Genomic DNA, 24,946 nt, shown 5'->3' on the forward strand with positions numbered 1-24,946 from the left:
TTTAAATGATAGTTTTTTGTTCCATTTTTATAGAGAAGAGCCCGTCGGAGCCGAGTCGGAGTTCCTATCGCCGTGCCAGTCTGCCTGCACCGCGTCGCCTCGCTACTGCACCGACCCACCACGGCCCCGCTAGCCTGACTCCACCACCACCCTAGGTATAACCCCTCTTTCTATATCATGGTCGTAGATCGCGTAACCCAGTTAGGCATCTCCCGTTCGAAAGAGATACGGTTGGAGGTATGCAGATCTTTGCATATCTATGACCGTATCTGTTTTGGATTGTCCACGTTTTTTGGACAGCCCATGGATGCGTAGATGGGTTAGTTTTCATGGTCTACTCCGGTCCGAGATAGAGTTTTGGCATCACCTCCCTATTGTTCTCTGGATACACACTCTTCTTTGGCAGGACGTGTATCTAGAGAACAGCGGGGAGGTGCTATCGAAATTCTATCTCGGATAGGAGTAGAGCATGGAAACTAACCTCATCTACGCATCCACGGGTGGGATTAGGACCTATCCTCACCTATTAGACATTAGGAACACCATGTAGATGCAATTGATGGTTACATTACTCACTGATACATATGTTAGAGGATGGATGACCATTAGTGGATGTACACAGGCTGGAGAAGTCAGAGTGATTACACCACAGAATGGATGAACAAGACTGATGCTTTCTTGAACAGTGCATTTGGCAAGGCTGCTAAAGGACATTGCCTAGTTTTATGTCATTGCAACAAATGTGGAAATAGGAGAAGGGTAAACAAGGTGGAAATGGGTAAACATCTTGTAAAGAATAGATTTACGCCGAACTACACCCGGTGGGTCCACCATGGTGAAGCCCATTGTATGAGAGAGGAGGTGGTGAGACCATGGGTGGAGGCTTTTGATGCTGATGCCGGGGTAGCAGACATGTTAGATGACTTTCACTAAGGACAGTTCGATGAGGGACATGAGAAGGAGGAGATGGAGGCAGCCGCATAGGTGTTCTACGACATGATGGATTCGGCATAGAAACCCCTTCACGATCGGTCAACGGTGTCTCAACTGGATACCATTGGACGCTTAATGGGGTTGAAGTCCAAGTTAAACTTGAGTCGAGAAGGCTTCGATAAGATGTTGGCCGTGATTGGCACCCTGCTTCCGGAGGGCCACATTCTGCCAAAGAGCATGTACGAGTCACAGAAACTCCTTCGTGCACTTAAGATGTTGTATGAGCAGATACATGCTTGTCCGAAGGGATGCGTCCTATTTAGGAAAGAACACGAGCATGCAAAGTTCTATCCAAAGTGTAAATCCTCCAGGTACCTAGAGGTAGACTCTGATGATGGCCAGAAGAGGCAACTTACGATCCCCGTGAAAATCCTACGGTACCTTCCGTTCCTACCGAGGATCCAACGGCTGGAGACGAGGTGTGAAATCTGAAGGACATACAAATGCTTGAGCGATTATGTTTAGGCAATGACAATAAAGACAACATTCCTCCTTCGGATAGTGTTGATGAGTTGGACAATGTTGATAGTGATGACGAGACCTATGATCCAGCTAATCTCAATCATGAAGATTATTTCTAATACATGTAATACGATGTTTTTTGTAATTATGTTTTATTCATTTTTGCATATATTTCTAATACATGTATTACTATGTTTTTTGTAATTATGTTTTGTTCATTTTTGCACATATTTCTAATTACGTCTTGTTTTTCTTTTTTATTGCAGATGATTGAACAAAGATGGCGGGCGGCCGTCATAGGTCTGTGAACTCGATTTACCAAAGACCACGCCGGCTACAGGAGGAGCCGGAGGGGCGGCGGAGGAGGAGGAGGACTGCTAGCCATAGGAGGGGCCCATCTCCTCCCACGCCGCGTGAGGAGGAGCTGGAGGAGGAGGTGGCGCCCGTGGATGAGTCGGACGAGGAGTTGGTTCGGTAGACGGACGAGGAGGAGGAGGAGGAGGGGGAGACGGCAGGCACGAATTCTGCTTCCTCCGACTCCTCTTCGAGTGTCTACTTGCGAGGTCCCGCGAGCCTCCCACAGGTTCCGCTTCCTCACCAACGCCCAGTGATTCACCCCGAAGGGCAAAAGTAAGTAACATTATATGTTATCACCACTACTTCATATGATATGATGAAAAAAAACTAATAATTTTTCTTAATCACTTGTGCAGGAACTAGGTGGTTGTGTTGGGTGGTAGCACACGGCTAGTCAACGACATCCTAGGTCTTCTGTGTAGGCAACACTTCCCCGGCATTGTCACGTAAGCATCGAAGACGGAGCCGGCCTACTCGTTTGACCACTACGCCATCGCCCTCGATGCGGAGTACCCCAACAAGGCGGCATGGGTGAAGGTAGAGTTTTGGGTAAGTTTCCCTCGCACAACATTGCTCAATACGTCGCATTCATTGGACTTTTCTTGAAATAATGAATGGATACATCACTTTTGTATGCAGACTTATTACAGATGCGAGGAGGGATTTGAGGCCAGGGCGGAGCAGGTGACTACCAAAGCCTGTAAAAAACTCATCACCGACATGCATCACGAGGTGCGTATCCAGGCCATCATAACCTACTACGGGTCAAAGCTTGGAGAGAGGAAAACCAAGAAAGACGCAAGAGAGATGCAGCTGACCCGGGAGCAGTACCTTGAGGTAAATGAAGAACATCAATATTGATTCGTTTTGAGATTAAGTTGGTTGAATTTGATCTTCTTATATGTCCAATACTTGATGACGTGTAGATGATTCCCTGGTGGTGCCAAGCGTATCCCGAGTGTTGGGCGATGATGGTGGAAAGGTGGTTCACGGAGGAGTACCTCAAGATGCACAGGGATACCCGGGACCGCCGTTTGTAGATGCAAGGTCCAGCACATCATCAAGGTAGCCGTAGCCTCGCCGGATACAAACAAGCATGGGTACGCGAATTCATTTATCTATTGTGACGCTCAGTTCTGCCTGATTTCTAATCATCGTGCTATCTTTCTCGCAGTCGGCGTCACATAGTGGCCATGCTTGCTCGGACTTCTAGGCATGGTGTATGGCCCACAAGGACAAGGCGATGCCCGACGTCTCCTTCAACCTGGAGGACCCGCCCGAGGCATACACGAACACGAGCGTCCACTCCCACATCAGTGAGTACACTGAGGTGGTGAGGTCGCTCCATGGGTCAGACCATGATCCGAGCACCCAGGACTTCGATGGAGAGGCCGTCATGAGGGCGGGGCAAGGTAAGAAGCATGGACGGTTCTGGCTTGGCGACGGCGTCATCGACACGGCCTCTACTCCCTCTCTCTCCCAGATCCGAACACGGAGCATAAGCGAGAGCCCGGCCATTCGTACATGGCTGACCGCTGCACAGCACCGGGTCGACGCACTCGAGGTTATTCCTATTTTACTCGTCATATATTGATCTTTACACACCTTAATTAGCTTTGCATTACTGAAACATTGGAGTGAAATATTGCAGGCCCGGCTGGAACAAGAAATGAGGCAACATCAGGAGCTGGAGGCCGGGCAGCAGAGGATGGCGGCCCAGCTGGAGGCCGAGCGGGATGAGCGGCAGGCCCAGGCGCAGAGGCTGACGGACATTACAGAGTTCCTACAAGGGCTTGGGCAACGTGTGGGCTTCTCTCTGCCAGCTGGGCTGCTGGTTTCACCTCCGCCTCCGCGTCTTGCAGCTGCAGCTACTCCTGTGAGTATGGAAGTTTTTTACTTTCGCTTGTATGGCCTCTACCTTCCTAGATTAGCTATCCAAATAATCTTGTCTCACATGCAATCTTTTCTCCTTTGTGCAGTCTTCATCTGACGGTGGTTCGAATAATCCATCCCATGCACCTCTGAATGATGGAGCTAGGCCTTCACCATAGTCGCAGTGGCCGAGATGAGTGCACGTTGTATTTTTTTTCATTTGTTGTTCACTTGGTGATGGACTTGTGATATACTTGTGATGCACTTGTAGACTTTGATGGACTTGTGGATTTATTTGGATGGACTTGAGCACTTATTATTATATATGTGATATATATTGTGATGGATGTGATATGTGCGGATGGATGTGTGGATGGATGAGATATATATGTGATATATGTTTGTATGAATTTATTTGTCATGATGGAATGTAAAAAAATTAAAATTTGCCGTTTTGGGACACTTTGCCGAGTGTTGCACTCGGCAAAGGACCCCGTTGCCGAGTGCCATGGTCACAGCACTCGGCAAAGCTGGAAAATGGGCGCTTGGAAACCATTTTTCCAGCTTTGCCGAGTGTCATAATCATGGCACTCGGCAAAGATTTTTTTTTAAAAAAAATTCAAACTTTGCCGAGTGCCGGCCAGAGGGCACTCGACAAAGATTTTTTTTTAAAAAAAAAATCAAACTTTGCCGAGCGCCAGCCAGAGGGCACTCGGCAAAGAATTTTTAGAAAAAAAAAATCTTTGCTAAGGGCTGGCAAAGAATTTTTTTTAAAAAAAAATAAAAAATCTTTGCCGAGTGCCTGTAGGGTTGGCACTTGGCAAAGCGACCGTCAACGGGGCCGGTGCCGTGACGGTCGGTTTTCTTTGCCGAGTGCCCCCGGGGCTCTCAGCAAAGTCTTTGTCGAGTGTCCGATAAAAGACACTCGGCAAAGAGGGTTTTGCCGATCAATTTTTTGCCGTGTGTTCTTTGCCAAGTGCCACACTCGACAAAAGCTTTGTTGAGTGCAATTTGGCCTTTGCCAAGTGCCTCATGCACTCGGTAAAGAACCTGAATCCAGTTGTGACACGAAGGAGCTGGAGCTGGAGAAGGAGCTCGCAGCCCTAACGGGCCTGATGGAGAAGCATAAGCCAGATACCTTTGAGGCCTCCAGCTCGTAAAGGGGCTTCAGCGGCTACCTCAGGTCCTCATCAGCTTGGAGGAGCAGCCTCGTAGATGCTCCTGCTTATCCATAGAAGAATGCTTAGGCATTCTGTGGATGTTGCTAAACCATGGTGTCCCTGTGGTGGCAGCACCGAGTAGTATAGAGACATGACCAGCACCGAGTTATATGGTCGCCGTAGTAGTATCTCAGTCGTAGTGTGTGGTTCGAGCATCTGAACACTAAGCGTTTTGCCTGTGATGGCATATGGGTCAAACTACAGCTGGAGTGTTATATCTAGTTATATTTCCTCTATGGCCCTGCGCTTTGGTTTGAATGCAGGTGATGGTTTACTTTACCTTATGCCCCTGATGATTACTGATTATGTTTGCTCCGATCGTCAAAGTGTCTGATTCAGCTAGTTGTAGAATTGACCTGCATCCGAGGATGGTCGTTTATATGTTTTTTTTTTCTTTGCGCACTGAAATATTTGTGTTCTATGCATTCCTTTTGTATGGATTTTTCATGGAGCTGTCGATTTACCAGTGGGAATTAAACTATCTTAATGTACTCGCAATAGTTTGAGACTTGAAAGGCCGATGTGGTCGGCTGAGTCACACTGAAAGTTTGGTACTGCCAAATGTTCGCCTCGGCAAGCCCAGTTATAAGATTGCTAAATTGTTTGTCAAAATGTTTTCAAAGGATTTTGGTTTGCAAGAAAAGTGCACTTCGAGACGCCACAAGTCATCGAAGTAAATAAGCTTCTGTTGTTCAATCAGGTTGTTTTCCTCATACGCGTGCTCTAGTTTTCACATCTTGTAAGCAAACCAAAAATCAACCAATTTGAAAACAAAAACCATGTGATCTTTCAGTTTCCTCCTTACAGATAAAGGTTGTATATTTGTCTCTGATCAGTGAAATATCTTATCAGTGAGATCTTTTAAAATTGGGAAACAGAAACTAGGTATAAATAAACATTCCAATGCAAGTAATAAAGTAAATCAACTTTATGTGATGTCAAAACTCAAAACTGCATCTGATTACATCCTTAAAACCTAGAAAATCGCCTATAGGCAGGAGGAGCTCTCTTCATGGAAAATGCTGCCTTCATACATTATACTCATAATAACTCATATACAAGGAGTCTGTACAAGTTGGAACCCTAGATTTGACGACCGCCTTAGATTAACATAATTGCAGCAAATCCTGATGATGAAGAACATCTAAAGCATGCAATCATTGTCTTTTCCTTCTACTTGTTATTTAGTCATCCAAATAGGTTTCATCACTCTCTTGCTCACCTTTATCAGCTGCAGCCGATCTTCTCCTAAGAATGAACTGGATCAATGACACAACTGCTATCAGAGCTATCTCAGTGTGGTCTGACGTGCTAGTCCTGATGCTGAGCTTGCCTATATTTCTACTATTTAGGTTAGCGCTGACTGATATTTTTGATCCACGGCCCACTCGGAAGTCTGACTGAAGGTTGGCCCCAATTACAGTTTCCTTTTCAAACGACAAAGCGGAGACTGCTGCCGTGACACTCTCTTCCCTCACAGGGTAATCTTTCCCCCTTGCTGTTATCTCCACACCACCTCCATGTGCCACTTGTCCACAGCCAGCCATTCTACCGGCGTTGGCTACCAGTTTAACCCGTTTCCCAATGGTAACAGAGTCTTCTAACTTGGCACCAGCAAAGTACTTGTTGCCAAACTTAGTAACAGAAATGCCACCTCCAGTAGTGTTCCAAGGCAGATTGCGGAACTTGGCATCCCCGTGAACGGTACAGACCAAATCTCTGCTTGCCGTTTGCATATCCATACCCCCCATCAAGGAGCAGCCTCTCTGAGCATTGTAACTTACTGAACATTCTGAATGGATATACATGTCTTCCTTGTCCTTTCTCATCTGTCCTGTAATTGCTCCAGAGACATTCTTTTTCAACTCTTGAGATGCTTCAAAATTGATGGCATCGAACCCAATATCATGGTCCCATCCTTGGGGATCCAAAACTGGTCTAAACAACTGATCATCAGTTATAATGTGACGGTAACGATGCACAGGATAATCAGAGTCAAAACTTAGTGGAATGTCCATATCTGACATGTGCACAATCTCTGGGGATGCACTCTCTTCATAATCATCACCAACTTCGTCATTCTGAGCTTCAGTAAGCCTTTTTCTTCTGATTCCCTCCTTCCACTGTTTCTTTAGGTACAAAGTCTCACGGTAGTCCAGTTCATCAAGATATGCAGACTTCTGTTCATTTGTCAAATTTTCATATTCAGATTTCTTTAGAATGCGGAAGGGTGGTAGTTGATCATATTCATCCTCCTCATCTGACATTTCTGTCAATTCACTGTAAATGGCATCTGAACTTGATGAAGAATGAGGCTTAAGGAGTGAAGAAAGAAGATGAGGCAGCGAAGGCAGCCTGGTGTTTGCTTGTGACAGTAGGAAGCTATCTTGAAACTTAAGCAAGGAATTTGCTTCTGTCAGCAACTTGGTTGCCCCACACAGCAGCAGCAGTTCTGATACCCATACCTGTCCATTTGGTAAGACCCTTTCACCCTTGGTGTTTCGTCTGCACATTGGATGATTGTCTATCAGCACAAAAGGATTATCCAACTGTGTGTTGGAAACTGCAGCCTGGATATGACGCTGTACCACATTCTTGCAGTAACGCGTGTAAGTGTCATATTCCAAAGGGTAACCATCTGGTCCTTCAGGAGGAGATGAGGAAGAGTGAGTCATTACAAGGACAGTGTTGAACCACATCGAAGAGCCCAATATGTCAGTCATAAGCTTCAGCAGTGGGTAATCACTGTATCTGCTGTTAATATGGTCCAACCGCTCAAAGTATAACACGATATCAGGTGGGGATCGCTTAATGAAGCGCTTGACAGAATTCAGAATCTTCCTGTTCCTCCTTTGGCCATGGTAATGAGGCATCAGACCAGGTGTGTCGATAACTGTGACTCTTATTCCTTTGATTGTTCCTTCAATCTTCTTTATCCTATGAGTAGCCGGAACCAGAGCATCAGTAGCCACCTTCCTCTCATCGAAAATTGAATTTATCGTGGCACTCTTTCCCACACCAGTCTTTCCCAGAAGAAGGATTCGCAACGAAACGTCCAGATCAGGCCCACCCGGTGCTTCTTGCTGTGCTGCTATAACCCTGGCTTTGTTGATAGCAAGGTTTGTTCTCCTGGCATCTGATTCACTCGCTTTAATCAAATTTGCAAGCTGCAACCTGTACAGAACCTGTGCAACTACATCAGCACTGGGAGACACTCCAGTCCTGTATACTAACCGCAGAAACTTGATTTGAAGCGCCTCGACTTTCATGAGTGGATCTGACTTGTTATCATCATCTTGTTGAACAGTACCAGAATAAATTGCACCAGTATTAGAGTTGGCTGTGACCTCTGACGCCAGCGTATCATTAGAAGAAAATGTACTGGCAGTAACAGTATCTACAAAGCCATTGTGTGTTGAACCTGAACGATAGCATTCAGTGAGCAAGGTACATTTAAAACATTATGAACAGGAGGATAAAAAAATGTATCATTGAATTTGAAATATGCCCACATGTGATGAAATTGAAAACGATTAGTAGCAAGAGGGTCTTTGAGGACAGTAAAGGACGTCAGGATGTAGCTTGCAGAAAATAAGAAGCAACATTTTTTTTTTTGGGGGGGGGGGGGGGGGGGGGGGGGGTGCGTGTTAAGAGCACATCATGGGGTTGCAGTAACATAAACAACAATCGAAGCTGAAACATCAATGCGTTCCAATGGTGAAAATGATAAGGCTTAGTCTGTTAGCCCTAATTATTCCTATAACATGCTAAAATCCTAATAATAAAAGCCCTATCTCAAAAGAAAAATCATGTAACATGCTAAAAGCCTAATAGCAGTAACCAAAAGGTTACTCCAAGCACATATGCTGGAAAGGCGAAAACTCTCATAGTCTGATTGCAAGCACACTAGCCTCTCCTGCACTCATAATTGGCGGGTCCGCTAATTAGACCCGTGTGATGGGAATGACTTGCAATAGGCCATCTAGTTAATTTATCTGATTCCTTATCGTATAACTGAGGGGACCCTAGGTTTAAGCCTAACAACATCAAGGATATTTTCAGCAGCAGCAGACTAGACTACAAGATGGCATTTTCATTGAAAACGAAGATTCCAAGTTTATATAACCATAGGCAACGCCGTTGTTGAAAACAAAAACAACAATCACCAGGGAGAAGGGAGCGCACCATGAGCATCACCCTCGGAGGCGGCGTCATCGGCGCCAGCGGAGAGCGCGAAGGGCCTGGCGGACAGCAGCGAGGACCCGAGGCGGTACGAGATCCATTCCCTGAAGTTCATCAGCATCCTTCTCCTCCACCTGAGGTCGGTCGGGTAGAGCAAAATCAGAGATCAAATCTGCCCCCAAGTTATTATTAAAGAGCGAGGAAACCCCAATCTTCCACCCTCCTCCCCGTTCCCCCCACTCCCCCCTCGGACCGGACCGCCAATTCTCCCGTGTAGTAAAACCCAGAAGGGAGATCGCGGCTGGCCGGAGCTCGACGACGTACCTGGCCGGAGCCCGAGAAGGAGGATGTTGGAGATGCCGTGGCTGGGTATTTTTTGGTTTATCTGTTTTGTGTGGCCTGGCTCAACCGGACAGACAGAGCGAGTCAGCGGCGGCGGCGAGAGCTCGTTTTTTTTTTGGATGGGTCCATGGCGTTGGGTCTCGTTATCAGTCAACGGTGTTTTTTTTTATCCCACCAAATCAGCCACCAAATCAGCCAGTAATACTTTCAGCCATGGCTTATAAGTCAATTCAGCCGAAACGAACAGGCTCATGAATTATAACAAGGAATTAATTAGTGTTCACCACTCGTAAGAAAAGGAATTAGTATACATACATTAATTTAATTATTATACACATACGGTGTTGCTGATCTGCAATTCTGCATGCTACAGCCGCATTTTCTTGAGTTTGGAGAAAATTTAGCCATGTCAAAAATTATGTTTGGTTCGCAGTGAACACCAAGGTTTGGGCGTTTGGTTACGTCAAGGTTGAATGAAGAAGGAAAAATATGTATTTTAGATCGCAGCTATGCCAAAATTAGGTAAAAAAAAAAAGTGTATAAATGGTATGCGGAACCCGTACATCAGCAATTCTTTTAAAAAATAAAAATATGAACGACGGGATCTTGTTTTGTACATTTAATTGAAAAAAAGGGTACAAACAGCTTACGAATTCAGTACACCATTTTCGAGTTATTATATCTAGATTAAACACGTAGAGTCTTCAAATCTCGAAGCACATATCCGCAGAAGACAGAACAGTTGACATGTACACGACGGAGCCAAATCAGACGGAGGCCAAACAAATCAGTCGAGATGTTGTTTGGCCCCAGGACAGGGAGTTGAGTCATCCTCGCGTCGCGGCGGACGACGACGAGGCTGCTCCGTTGCGTTGCGTGCGACAGGAAGAAGGAAAAGGACCGACGGCCGGACCGGACCTTGCTTAATTGGTGTTCGTCGTTCGTGAGCTTCTGTTCTTCTTGTTATACGCGACACGATTCAATTCGTTGTTTTTGCTTCAATGTTCCGTTGTTCGTAAATGTTCGTGCAACCGTGCCACAGCTAGCTCTTTCTTGATTCTCGTGTCGTCCGTTCCCGTCTTCCCAGCAAGTAAGTACTTTCGTCATGTTTGTTTGGTTTATAAGTCATATTGTATTTTTCTCTTATAATAAATTAGTCAACATTCACCTTCTCGTGTCGTACGCCCGTGGTAATCAACGAAACCAGCAAACTAAAACCAGATAACAATGGTGATTGCTCCATATGTTAAGTGGCAGCGGCGCCCATTGCCTGCGACGAGACGAGCCACAGCCGGTCGTCGAGCGCCTGCAGGACGAGGCAGGACGACGACGTCACGGGTGGCCCTGGCCGGTCACACGACTGCGGGCCAGTGGGGTGTCGCTGATGCGGTGGGACCGTGGGATGGAAGCAGTGCGCCTTCACACGCGATTCCCATGGGTTGGTACCGTCCGTGGCAGCCGGTTGCAGTAAAATGCTAGGAAGGACGGAGGAGAAGCAAAGAGAGGAGACAAAATACAACGCAACCGGTCAGAATATGTCTTTTTATAATATAATATACCAAGTAATACTTTTTCTCCTTCTCTAAATAAATTTATTTCTAGAGTTTGCTTGAATCAAACATTTTTTAGACCGAATTCATATATAAATGTTTATTTATGACACCAAAATACCTTTTACGGTGTATCTAATGATATTGGATCCTCGTATCCACGTACCAAATAATCTGAACCAACAGTTTAGAATATCTTATATTTGCAACACATTATAAATAGTCTGCCAAATACACTTGTCATCCAAAAGCTAAATATTATCACTCTTTTTCCTATAAGTTCGGTCAAATGTAAAAATTTTTTTGGCTTCCAGCAATTCTAGAAATTGATTTGTTCACATACGGAGGTAGTAGATGTTTTCCCGGTAGTGACATATTTAAAAACGATGTTTTCAATGTCATAAAGGAAAGAGTGCAGTTTTTTTCTTTTTTGCGGGATGAGTGTAGTTTTGATGGCATATAAGGAATTTTCTCCATGAAATCTAGGCTCGTCATCCAAGAGTATATTAGACTTTTTGTTTAGAAAAATCTCTCATTTCTAGAGCTTGCAGCTATCTAGCCTGCATTCTAAACTGGCCACACGATTCATTCATTGTTTTTGTTCCGTGCAATCGTGATAGAGTGGTAGAGCTCTCGCAAATGAGTCCACAGCCCGTCGAGCGCCAGGGCGAGGCACGTCGATGGGACGAGTGGGCCAGTCACACGACTGCGGACGGGATGAGTGGGGTGTGTCGGCCGATTCTCATAGGTGCTACCGCGGCAGCTGGTTGGCAATCGCGCGGTTGCATTAAAACGATATTAGTGGGAAAATCAAATATACCCTTATGCACTGTGCTGTTGGATTCGCATCTCAATGTGGATCTAATGGTATAGTGCGTAGGGGCGTATTCCCTTAAGGGCGAAAACCCCTCGCCTCCGGTAGTAGTGGGAAAAGAGATGGAGAAGAAGTAAAGAGAGAAGAGAATAAAACGAACATGTACAAAAGTTTGTTGATTGCCAGGAGGCTCAAGAAAGAGTACATGGTGAATAAGATGAGGCTAAAGAAAGAGTACATGGAGAAGGAGCTAGAGCTGGAGAAGGAAAATTCAGTAATGTAAGCACAATCTCATTAACAGTTTAGAGCTATGATAACTCAATCAAATAGACGTTTAACTATTGTCAGACCTAAAAAGGCACCGTTCGATCAAATAGACGTTTAACTATTGTCAGACCTAAAAAGGCACTGTTCGGCTTACCTTATAATCCGCACTATTCAGCTTGTTTTTTCAGCCGGAACAATGTTTTTCTCTCACAACAATTCAGTCAGAACAGTGTTTTGTCAGCCAATTGAGCCAAGTTTCAGCAAGCCGAACGGGGCCAAAGTAGCCGGAAACACCAGAGAAACCATGATACTCGTGCATTATTATAGGAATAAACTGCTCTTGTAGAAAAAAATTAACATTTTAAAGAACTGATGTGAGGCTGGCTGGGCTGTTTGTCATCGTTTGATTTTTTTTTGCGCTAACCATTTACAAGATCAGTAAATAACCAATGACAAGGAACTGACCGTAGTTTTACGCTTGACGAAGGCGAATCTGTAAATGCTGGCGCTAGTCCTCGATCACCTTGTAGGCATAACAGATACCACTGCCGGAGAATGATCTGCTATGTTGATGATGGTTGAGGATCCAGCGGACGAAATCATATGCAGTGGAGGAATGACAACATGGAACCTTGCAATAAACATACAAACCAATAAATATTATCAGGCCACAACTCTATTAGTGGTCTAATCATGGTATGACATGGTCCAAATTCACATCAAAGTTCTAAGTTGCATTACTCTTCACTGAAATCATGAAGAGAAAGGAGTGCAAAGAATTGCGCAAGAAAGTAAAATTTCTTGAGCAATCCTTTGATGAGCTCAATGCCACTCATGAGGGGCTAATGGATGCCCATGAGAAGCTTGGCAAAGCTCACTCTAAACTTGAAAAGGCTCACTCCTCTCTCATTGAGTAAGCCAAGAAGGAGCAAGTGATAGTAACATGTGATGTGGGACTAACATGTGATCTTATTGATGAATCTTTTCATGAACCCATTATTGTTGCTCCCACTAACACTTCTTGTAGCACAACCATTACCACTCCACCTATGAATGATACATCACTAATGGTGGAAAATGAAACCCTCAAGAAGGAGGTGAATGAGCTCACTCGTGCCTTAGGCAATGCCTATGGTGAAGATGCCCGCTTGCTAAAGTGTTTGGGTAGCCAAAGGTTTTCTCTCAACAAAAAGGGATTAGGCTATACCCCCAAGAAAGGCAAGGCGGCCTTTGTCACTCCCAAAGCTAGCTTTGTGAAGGGCAATGGTCGATTTTGCAATAGATGCAAGCAAGTTGGGCATATAGAGCAAAATTGCAAGACTAACAAGAACAAGCTACCTAATGTATCCTCAATCAAATTTGATTCTTGTTACATAGTTTATAAGAATGCCAATGGTGTGAAGGCTAAGTTCATTGGTACACCAATTGTGGGCCCAAAGAAGAAGGCCATTTGGGTACCAAAGACCTTGGTGACTAACCTACAAGGACCCAAGCAAGTTTGGGTACCTAAAAAGATTTGATCTTCTTTTGTAGGTAAATTATAAAGCCGGAGGAAGGCATTGGGTGCTTAATAGTGGGTGCACACAACACATGATCGGTGATTCAAGAATATTCAATTCAATCAATGAAAGCAAGAGCAATGGGATTGATAGTATCACATTTGGTGACAATGGCAAAGGCAAGGTCAAAGGGCTTGGTAAGATTGCAATATCCAATGATTTGAGCATTTCCAATGTGCTACTAGTAGAGAGCTTGAACTTCAATTTATTGTCGGTAGCTCAATTGTGTAATCTTGGTTTCAAGTGCATATTTGGTGTGCATACTATAGCAACCGACTCTATTGTCACCCCATGATGGAGAAGACACCTTATGAGCTATTAAATGGAAGAAAGCCAAACATAGCATACTTCTGGGTTTTTGGTTGTAAATGCTATATATTGAAGAAAGGCACTAGATTGAGCAAGTTTGAAAAGAAATGTGATGAAGGTTTCTTGCTTGGTTACTCCACTACTAGCAAGGCTTATAGAGTTTGGAATTTGGCTAGTGGTACTCTTGAGGAGGTTCATGATGTGGAGTTTGATGAAACAAATGGTTCCTAAGAGGAAGATGAGAATCTAGATGATGTAAGAGGCACTCAATTAGTCAATGCCATGAAGAACATGGACATTGATGAGTTAAGACTAAGAGAGGTGATTGATATTGAAGATGACAAGAATCAAGTGCTCTCTAACTCAAATGTGCAAGCTAGTGGTTCTCATGATCAAATCCAAGCAAGCACTAGTGATGGCAATATGAAAGATCATCAAATGGCTAGTTCATCATCTCAACCAAGTGATCAATCAAATGCTAGCAATCAAGTGCAAGTGCTTCAACCAACCAATGTTGCAAGAGATCATCCATTGGACACTATCATTGGTGATATTTCAAGAGGTGTGCAAACAAGATCAAGATTGGCTTCATTTTGTGAGCATTTCTTATTTGTGTCATCCATTGAACCTAAGAAGATAGATGAAGCTTTGAGGGATGTAGATTGGATCAATGCTATGCATGAAGAGCTAAACAACTTCACAAGAAACCATGTATGGGATTTAGTTGAAAGGCCTAAGGGTCATAATGTGATTGGAACTAAGTGGGTCTTTCGGAACAAGTAAGATCAAGATGGGATAGTAATAAGGAACAAAGCAAGATTAGTGGCTCAAGGTTACACTCAAGTTGAAGGTCTTGACTTTGGAGAAACATATACCCTGGTTACAAGGTTGGAAGCAATTAGGATCTTGCTAGCTTATGCTTGTGCCCACAACATCAAGTTGTACCAAATGGATGTGAAAAGTGCATTTCTCAATTAGTACATCAATGAGCTTGTGTATGTTGAGCAACCTCCTGGTTTTGAAGATGAGAAGAAACCCAACCATGTGTTCAAGTTGAGAAAGGCTTTGTATGGATTGAAACAAGCACCTAGAGCATGGTATGAGAGATTGAGGGATTTCCTACTCTCTAAGGGATTCAAGATGGGAAAGGTTGACACCACTCTCTTCACCAAGAAACTTGGAAATGACTTGTTTGTAATGCAAATCTATGTTGATGATATCATCTTTGGATCAATAAATCAAGAATTTTGTGAGGAGTTTGGCAAGATGATGGCAAGCGAGTATGAGATGTCTATGATTGGAGAACTTAGTTACTTCCTTGGTCTTCAAATCAAGCAAATGAAGAATGGCATATTTGTGAGTCAAGGCAAGTATATCAAGGACATGCTCAAGAAGTTTGAAATGGATGAGAGTAAAGCTATTAGTACACCAATGGGGACAAGTGGAAGCTTGGATAGTGATGCTAGTGACAACATGGTGGATCAAAAGATATATCGGTCAAGGATTGGAAGCCTACTCTATGTGACCGCATCAAGACCGGATGTGATGTTTAGTGTATGCATGTGTGCTAGATTTCAAGCCTCACCAAGAGAAAGTCATTTGAAGGCAACAAAGAGAATATTGAGGTACTTGAAGCATACACAACATGTTGGATTATGGTATCCCAAAGGAGCATGATTTGAGTTGATTAGATATTCGGACTCCGATTATGCGGGATGCAAAGTTGAGAGAAAGAGCACATCGGGCACATGTCAACTATTGGGAAGATCACTTGTGTCTTGGTCATCAAAGAAGCAAAATAGTGTAGCACTTTCAACCGCCGAAGCGGAGTACATTTCGGCTGGTAGTTGTTGTGCTCAATTACTTTGGATGAAGGCTACCTTGAGTGACTTTGGAATCAAGTTCAAGCAAGTGCCATTGCTATGTGACAATGAAAGTGCCGTGAAGCTCACCAACAACCCGGTTCAACACTCAAGAACAAAGCATATAGATGTCCATCATCACTTCATAAGAGATCACCAACAAAAAGGGGACATTTGCATAGAGAGTGTGGGCACCGAAGATCAACTTGCCAACATATTCACCAAGCCACTTGATGAGAAAAGGTTTTGCAAGCTAAGGAATGAATTGAACATACTTGACTTCTCCAATATGTGTTGATGCACCCCCACTATATGACATGCCTCTCCTTCGAGCAAAGCAAGGTAAAGTTGATTGGCATGTCATCCATCCATTGCTAAGGACTTGTTTAGTACATCTAGTCATTCCTATCATGTCCTAGGCTCATTCATGAAAATCAAATGAATTTGATGCTTGTATGGTACCACTATTGCTTATATGTTTGAAATGATCTAGTGGTAGCATATGACATGTTTGTGGGCTTGTAAACCTAGTGTTTGATTTAGAAAATGAGCTATAAGTGTTTAACTCAACATGATACAAGATAACCCTTATTTGGAGGTGTGAAGAAGCTTGTCCTTGGATCAATCCGAGTTAAATATCTTTTGCAAGTAATCTAGATTAAACCAAATTAGGAAAATGATCCTCATTTCACATGGTTTCACCCCAACCTATCTATAATTTGAGCTCACCTTTTGTGCTAATTGTTGCCAAAGGGGGAGAGAAACAAAGATATGAGCGATAGGGGAGAGATATGATAAAGGAAATGGATCAATTAAAATTTTGAGCACACAAGTAGGGGGAGCAAGCTCATAAACTTGTATGATGCATTTGAATGAACATTTCATATATTTGCTTGCATGGTACAAGTTCTTAATTACAATATTCATGCTTGTGTGATGTATGCTAGTTATAGGTTTGAATGATGAAATGAAAAACTAGCATGCATAGGCTAAAGTAACTAAACTTATGTTCATTCTATGGAAACTAGACCCTTGCATGTATTGTTGATCTCAAGGGGTATTCTAGTTTTTGTGTATGTCTAATTACTAATGATGCTAAGGATGGTATATTGGTGCACTCCGATTGGTATCACACTTCAAAGGTTCATCTCTTATACCTTAGTATCATTTGGTAGAAATTGACTCCTATATTTCCTATCTAAGCATATGTGCAAGCTACAATCCAAACTCTTAGCACATATGTAGGGGGAGCAATTGCTACCATTTGGAGTTCATGAAACTTGTCCATATCCTTTACACATAGTAAATATGCTTGGGCAAGCAACATGGATTCAAATGAACTTAAATTCATATCTTTGTGAAAGGGTTGTCATCAATTACCAAAAAGGGGGAGATTAAAAGCTCTAGTTTGGTTTTGGTTAATTGATGAAACCCTAAGTGCTAACCTAGTTTATCAAAGTGATTATGAGATAGGTAGCACTACTCCAAGTGATGAGGCAATGACGAAGATCATGACAATGGTGATGGCATGGTGATGATCAAATGCTCAAACTTGAAAAAGAAGAAAGAGAAAAACAAAAGGCTCAAGGCAAAGGTATAAAATGTAGGAGCCATTTTGTTTTAGTGATCAAGACACTTAGTGAGTGTGATCACATTTAGGATAGATAGCCGTACTATTAAGAGGAGTGAAACTCGTATCAAAATGCGGTTATCAAAGTACCACTAGATGCTTTAATTCATTGCATATGCATTTAGGATCTAGTGGAGTACTAACACCCTTGAAAACATTTGTGAAAATATGCTAACACATGTGCACAAGGTGATACACTTGGTGGTTAGCACATTTGAGCAAGGGTGAAGAAGATAGAGGAGATGCCAGCGTCGATCAAGTGATCGGACACTGGATCTGTATGCACCGGACGCTGACTGTCTGCGTCCGGTCGCGCTGACCTAGCAGCACAGTAGCTAGGGTATACCACCAGACGCTGGGCCGTGTCCGGTCGAGGTGGACCGGACGCGTCCGGTCGAAGAAAAATGGATTTGGACCCTTACTGTACTCGACCGGACGCTGAGGCTCCAGCGTCCGATCAGTTTAGCCGGAGCGTCCGATCAGCACGTAGCCATTGTGATCTGATGGTTCTGTTTTAACTCAAAGTGACACATGGCAAAAGTCAGTGGACCGGACGCTAAGTCCAGGGTCCGGTCAGTCTGACCGGAGCGTCTGGTCAGAGCGCATTTTGCCTAGTGAAGGGGTATAACGGCTCTATTTGATGGGGGCTCTATTTATAGCCCCATTGCCGGCTCAAGGGATAACTCTTGCACATTTTCATTGACATAGCAACCTTGTGAGCTTAGCCAAAGCCCTCCCACTCATCTCCATCATTGATCCATCATCATTGGGAGATTGGGAGAGAATCCAAGTGCATTGCTTGAGTGATTGCATCTAGAGGCACTTGGTATTCGTGTTGCGCTGCGGATTTCGCTTGTTTCTCTTGGTGGTTGCCACCACCTAGACGGTTGGAGCAGCGGTGAAGGATCGACACGAGTTGGTGATTGTTCATGGCCACCTTCGATGATTGTGAGGGGAGTTGTACCTTCCCCGTCGGAGTACCGAAAGGTAACTCTAGTAAATTGCTCGTGTCATTGAGTTACCTCACTTGTGGGTCGGTTCTTGCGGTGTCCTATCGTGTGGACGAGGTTTGTAAAACTCCTCTTAGCCACTGAATCACCAAGTGTTGGTCAACACAACGGGGACGTAGCGTGTTGGCAAGCACGTGAACCTCGGGAGAAAATCGATTGTCTCTTGTCTTTGGCATTCTCCCGGTGATTGGCTATATATTCATCTTGTGATTGGTTTATCCCCTACATGGCGGTATAATCACCCTACTCACTTATTTACATTCTTGCAAACTAGTTGATACAAGCTCTTTAGTGTAATTAGAATTGAGAGCTTGCTTTATTATTTACATTCATCTAGTTGAGCTCTTTAGAGTAGTAAGGTTGAGAGCTCTTAGTGAGTAGTTACATAGCAAGTTTGGGTGCCAAAGTATTCATTGCAACTAGAATTGTTGGATAGGTGGCTTGCAACCCTTGTAGAGCTAGAGCAAGTTTGCATTACGCCTTTTGTCATACTAATCAAATTGCTCTAGTTGATTTGTAGATTTTTAAATAGACTATTCACCCCCCCTCTAGCCATACTAGGACCTTTCATCCGGTCGGAGAGATGGGCCGAAGGCGGCCTGGGCCTGAAGCGAGTGCTCTGGTCTATTGAGTTTAGATTCTTGGGCCGGTCCAGAAGAAGAAAAGGCCGTTCTTCTGGGCCGAGCCTTGGCATGGAAGCCGGTCCCCGAGGGACCCTGGGTTTATGAACCCGACAGGAGCCCCCGAGCCCCCAAGCAATTCAGACAGAATCGTCTAGGGGATTTTTGTCTTGCCGGCGGGTGTAGCCCCTGAGCCCCAGGTGGTTCAGGCTGAACCGGTTGGGGGTGTTGTCTTAGCCGGCATTTATGCATGTTTTTTAGTTTGAGATGAAATTTTGTTTAACTGGCATCGTTGTGCAGCCGAGGTGTTTTTAAGCACGGGGATTGGATTGAGATAGAACTTAATGATCCCGGCGTCGTTGCGCGTCGGGGATCGGACGAGGAAGTTTTTAGTTTTTGAAACAAGCCCTGGCGTCGGTGCGCACCGTGAATAGAAATAACTTAGTTTCGGATGCAACAGAGTTTGATCTTTGGCGTCGGTGCGCGCCGTGGGATCGGGTAAGATGGAGTCGCGAGTAGACCCAGGCGTCGGTGCTTGCCATGGATCGAAAGAGTTAGTTTTAGTTAGTGAAGCCATCTGAAGCCGTTACGCGAGTTAAGGAGTCACGGTCCCAGGAGCCGTAGCCGGATGTCGCCGATCCCGTCAACGTGAGTTAAGGAGTCATGGTCCCAAGCCGTAGCCGGATGTCGCCTATCCCGTTGACACAAGTTAAGGAGTCACGGTCCCAAGCCGTAGACGGATGTCGCCTATCCCATCGACGTGAGTTAAGGAGTCACGGTCCCAAGCCATAGCCGGATGTCGCCTATCCCGTCGACGCGAATTCAGAGTCGCAGTCCCATGGCGTTTAAACCCCCGAGCCTTGTCGGGCCTTCGTGGGGGCTGTGAGTCGTTTTTGCGCTACCCCATCTAGTTCCTCACAACCGGAGGGGCTGAGTTTCGTCGCCTGTCCTGATCGCTCGGGCTCGAAGACTAGCTCAGTGAGCTCACTAACGGGTGTGATTGAGTGGAATCTGGGTTCGTCGTTCATGACAGGGTCGGCATAGCCCTCTTGTGGCATTCCACTACTCCTTTACCTTCAGCTCGGTAGATGCCTAGGTCATTCCATAGACCGACCCGGGTGGCCTGATGGCCTCCCCTCGATGGAGATTCTGTGGGCTTGAGAGGTTCAGGATTGAACGAGAAGGTTGAGATGACCCAGTTTGCCAGACCGGGAAAAGGCCGCACGGTGCTCATCTATGGTTTTCTCCCCTGACTCTATTTGGTTGCTCATGTCGAATGAGGCAAGCCACCGCTTCGTGGCGCAACATGTAGCGTTTTGGTGCATTTCGCTGCACGTGCGATGCTTAGTTCCCAAGCCCCCAGGCGGTTCATGCCCTAACCGTCCGGGGGGTTCAGGCATATGAGATGAATGCACGTATGGATGTATGAATGATTTGTAATGAAATAGAGGGGCTTTGATGGTGTTTTACCTTGAAGACTGGAGCGACGGGGTTCGAAGAGCTCTAGTCGAAAACGGCCGTCCGAGACTTGTGCTTGTCAATCGTGGGTTAGCTCTCGTGTGAACAGTTTTATATTTAATGAACACATGCTTACCTTGATGACCTGAGAGATGGGGTTTAGAGAGCTTCAGTCGAAAATGTCTGACCGAGACCCATGCTCGTCATTCGAGATGGAGTCGGCATGGCCCGCATGGGGCGCCCCTTCGCTTCCTACCTATATCTCAGGTGCTTATCCTGAGTGAATCGATCGACTTAGGAGGCCGGTTGATCTCTCCTAGGTGACTCGATCGACTCAGGGAGGTCTGGTGGTCTCTTCTAGCAAAGATTCCTTGCTCTTCCTTCTTCTTTCTCATCGAGAGTGCCTGTACGCTGCGGCGATTCCTAAGGAGAGGAAGTGTGAGCGAGGGGGAGGACTTATGGATCCTTTTGCAAACCCGGAGCGTGATGTCGGATTAGAGGCGAATGTTGCCCCAATCTTGGCCGAGCCGGATGCCGCATCATCGGGAAGTGAGCAGCTCGAGCCTTCGTCGGTTGCACCGTCGTCGGATGTCGCCAGGCCGCCCCAGCAGCATGTAAAAATAATAGTAGTTTAGTGGAAGCGGATAGTTTTAAATTTGTGGGGGAAGCCCCCGTATAAAATGTTCGTGTGCTTAACAGTTTATAATGGTATTTTGTTTTCTGTGATGGAGTCATTCCGTTCGGGGAAGCTTGTTCGCTTCCGTTCCTTAGTTTCTCCTTAGCATAATTTGTTTTAAATTTCTTTCTATTTTGTACTTGCCTGTTTGTTCCGTAGGTCACAACTTTGTGAGCCCAGGGCGTGGCCCGCGAGGCTCGGCCGGTTGTAGCCGTAGGAAAAGGCGGGGTGCAATCAGTCGAAATGTTCTAAAGCAAAGTTATGTAAGGTAAAACAAAGGAATGAACTACCCCTCTTTAGGGTAGGAAGGAATTTTCCACACAGCAGTAAACAAAACAGAGAGGTAGTACTCAATATTTGTATATTTATGGAGCCCCCGAGCGACCCGGGTTGAAAGCATTCGGGTGGGGGCGCTCTTACAGGAGCATGTGCTTTAATTGAAGGTGTTTAGACCGGTTTCTAAGGGAAAAAACGATGTAGCTGTTCAATGTTCCAAGTGTTGTTGAGAACATTGCTGTTGTTGTCCTCTAGTCGGTAGGTGCCCGGTCGGATTACTTCGGTTACCGTATAGGGTCCTTCCTAGGGTGGAGAGAGCTTGTGTTTTTCCTTTGTTGATTGGGTCCTTCGTAGCACGAGATCACCAACTTCATGAATCCTTCCTCTGATCTTCCTTTCATGGTACCTGCGGAGGGTCTATTGATAGCGAGCGGAGTGGATGACGGTTGTCTCGCGGGACTCTTCGAGCAGGTCGACTACGTCTTGTTGAGCTACCAAGGCTCGATCACGGTCGAAAGCTTTTACTCTCGGTGCGCCGTGGTCGAGGTCGGAGGGCAACACAACTTCTGCTCCATAGGCCAAGAAGAAAGGTGTGAATCCCATGGATCGGTTTGGGGTCATTCTTAGGCTCCAGAGGATCACTGGGACCTCTACAACCCATCGCTCGGCATGTTTGTTGAGTCGGTCGAAGATGCGCGTTTTGAGTCCTTGGAGGACCATGCCGTTGGCGCGTTCGACTTGACCGTTAGTTCATGGATGTCCGACCAAAGCCCAATCGATTCTGATGCCGTATCCATTGCTGAAGTCTTGGAACTTCTTCCCGATGAAGTTAGTCCCATGGTCAGTGATAATATAGTTAGGAACGCCGAATCGGTAGATGATGTCAAGGAAGAATTTGACCGCCTCTTCCGAGAGGAGATTGGTGATAGGCTTGGCCTCTATCCATTTGGTAAACTTGTCGACTGCTATGAGTAGGTGAGTAAAACCACCTAGACCTTTCTTGAGAGGTCCTACCATGTTGAGGCCCCAGACCGCGAATGGCCAGGTGATTGGGATGGTTTGGAGCACTTGTGCTGGCAAATGGGTTTGCCGAGCGTAGAACAAGCATCCTTTGCACATGCGGATGACCTCCTCTACATCTCGTAGTGCGGTGGGCCAGTAAAAACCTTGGTGAAAGGTTTTTCTGACCAGGGACCTTGGGGCTGCATGATGCCTGCAGATCCTGAAATGGACCTCGAGGAGGATCTGTTTTCCCCGGCTGGCGAGGACACACTTCATGAGTACTCCTGACGGACTTCGTTTGTAGAGTTCGTTACCGAGCACGACGAAGGTCTTGGCTCGTCGAGCGATTCATCGGGCTTCGGTTCTTTCAGGTGGGAGAACCTCCTCGAGGAGGTAGGCGAGTAGCGGTGCTCGCCAATTGGTTTGATCGAGTGCCAATACAGCGACGTCCGCGGGTGACATCGTTATAGAGGTACTAGGGTCAGAGCCCCCAAGCACCAGCTGGCTATCGGGGTGTGTCTGGGTCAGACCTTCTAGGATGTAGGTGGACGGCTCATGGGCGTCGTTGATGAAGACTCCGCTCGGAGGCGGATCTCGCCTGGCGACCAGTTTTGCGAGGAAATCAGCAGCGTCGTTGTCCCTTCGAGGGACGTGATGCAGTTCGATTCCCTAGAATTTGTCCTCGAGCTTATGCACCTCTTGGCAGTATGCTGTCATGAGGGGACTTTTGCAGGAGGATTCCTTCATGACCTGATCAATGACTAGTTCCGAGTCGTCGCAGACATAGAGTCGCGTAGCGCTGAGCTCGATGGCGATGCATAGTCCGTTGATAAGGGCTTCGTATTCTACGGCGTTGTTTGAAGCCGAAAAGTGGAGGCGGATGGCATAGCAGAGCCTACTCCCATCTGGGGAGATCAGAACCACTCTAGCCCCCGAGTCGGGCGCCATTACGGACCCGTCGAAGTACATTGTCTAGTACTCATGGGAGACATCCTGGGCCGGTAGCTGGACCTCTGTCCATTCAGCGACAAAGTCCACGAGAGCCTGAGACTTAATCGCGGTGCGGGGGGTATACCTGATGTCATGGCCCATGAGTTCAAGGGCCCACTTAGAGATTCATCCCGCGGCATCACGATTGTGGATGATGTCTCTGAGTGGGTATGAAGTGACGACTATGACTTCATACAGGAGTTTCTGCACCTAGGGGTACCGGACCTTGGGGTTGGTAAGCACTTCTCCGACAAAGTATACAGGTCGCTGCACTTTGAGCTGGTGTCCTAGTTCCTCCCTCTCTATGACCAGGGCGGAGCTCACCACATGGTTACTTGCCGCGACGTAGAGGAGGAGGGGTTCTCTCCGCTTGGGAGCGACAAGGATTGGGGCCAACGTTAGGAACGTTTTGAGGCTTTCGAGAGCCTGCTAGGCTTCCTCAGTCCAGATGAAGGCGTCCGTCTTTTTGAGGAGCTTGTAGAGCGGCATCCCCCGTTCATCGAGCCAGGAGATGAAGCGGCTTAAGGCAGCCAGGCAACCGGTGAGTCTCTGCACGCCCTTGATGTTCCGTATGGGGCCCATGTTGGAGATGGCCATGATCTTTTCAGGGTTGGCTTCGATGCCGCGCTCGGATACAATGTATCCCAGCAGTTTCCCCTTTGGAACCCCGAAAACACACTTTTCGGGATTCAGCTTGATGTTGAACCTTCGGAGGTTCGTGAACGTCGCGGCCAAGTTTGCGATTAGGTCGTAAGCTTGAGTCGTTTTGACCACTATGTCATCAACATAGACGGCGATTGTTGGTTTTGGCCGCTCGACCTAATCGGGCTGGTTGAGCGGGTCGATTTGGTCGGCGAAGCATTGCTGCATGCACCTTTGGTAGGTGGCGCCAGCGTTCTTCAGGCCGAAAGGCAAGGTTACGTAGCAGTACGAGCCATACGGGGTTATGAATGAGGTTGCGAGCTGATTGGACTCTTTCATCATGATCTGGTGATAGCCTGAGTAGGCATCCAGAAAGGAGAGAATTTCACAACCCGAGGTGGAGTCAATTATCTGGTCTATGTGCGGTAATGGGAAATGATCCTTTGGGCGCGCTTTGTTAAGTCCAGTATAATCGACGCACATTCTCCACTTCCCGGTCTTTTTTCTGACCAGGATGGGATTGGCAAGCCAGTCGGAATGGAAGACCTCCCTAATGAACCCGGCTGCCAGGAGTTTGGCGATTTCCTCGCCTATGGCCCTGCGCCTTTCATCATCGAAGTGACATAGGCATTGTTTGGTGGGTTTAGAGCCTAGGGTAAGGCATAGTGTGTGCTCGACAACCTCCCGAGGTATCCCTGGCATATCAGACGGCTGCCATGCGAAGACATCGCGGTTGCCGCGCAGGAAGTCGACGAGCTCACTTTCCTATTTGGCCAAAAGCTGGGTCCCGACCCGAACTGTCTTGGTTGGGTTGGTGGGATTGACACCCACCGCCTTGGTTTCCTTGAGTGGG

At 46.0% G+C, this 24,946-nt stretch overlaps 1 protein-coding gene across 1 annotated transcript; it reads right to left on the reverse strand.

Moving 5' to 3' along the window:
• Nucleotides 1–5,812: 5,812 nt before the first annotated feature.
• Nucleotides 5,813–9,542, reverse strand: LOC136508167 (translocase of chloroplast 90, chloroplastic-like). Its single transcript, XM_066502796.1, has 3 exons — nt 9,411–9,542; nt 9,090–9,220; nt 5,813–8,325 (listed from the first exon to the last, which is right to left on the reverse strand). Exons 2-3 carry the CDS (start codon nt 9,205–9,207, stop codon nt 6,089–6,091), a joined length of 2,355 nt encoding a protein of 784 aa, XP_066358893.1. The 5' UTR covers nt 9,208–9,220; nt 9,411–9,542; the 3' UTR covers nt 5,813–6,088.
• Nucleotides 9,543–24,946: the final 15,404 nt, after the last annotated feature.

Source organism: Miscanthus floridulus, chromosome 15 (assembly GCF_019320115.1).
Source record: "Miscanthus floridulus cultivar M001 chromosome 15, ASM1932011v1, whole genome shotgun sequence".
NCBI lineage: Eukaryota > Viridiplantae > Streptophyta > Magnoliopsida > Poales > Poaceae > Miscanthus > Miscanthus floridulus.

Excerpts from the sequence above, each read along its gene's own strand:
- LOC136508167 (XM_066502796.1), bottom strand. The coding sequence starts at position 9,207 with ATGCTGATGAACTTCAGGGAATGGATCTCGTACCGCCTCGGGTCCTCG. Across the intron at positions 8,326-9,089 it reads CTCCGAGGGTGATGCTCATG|GTTCAACACACAATGGCTTT; the intron begins GTGCGCTCCCTT and ends GCTATCGTTCAG.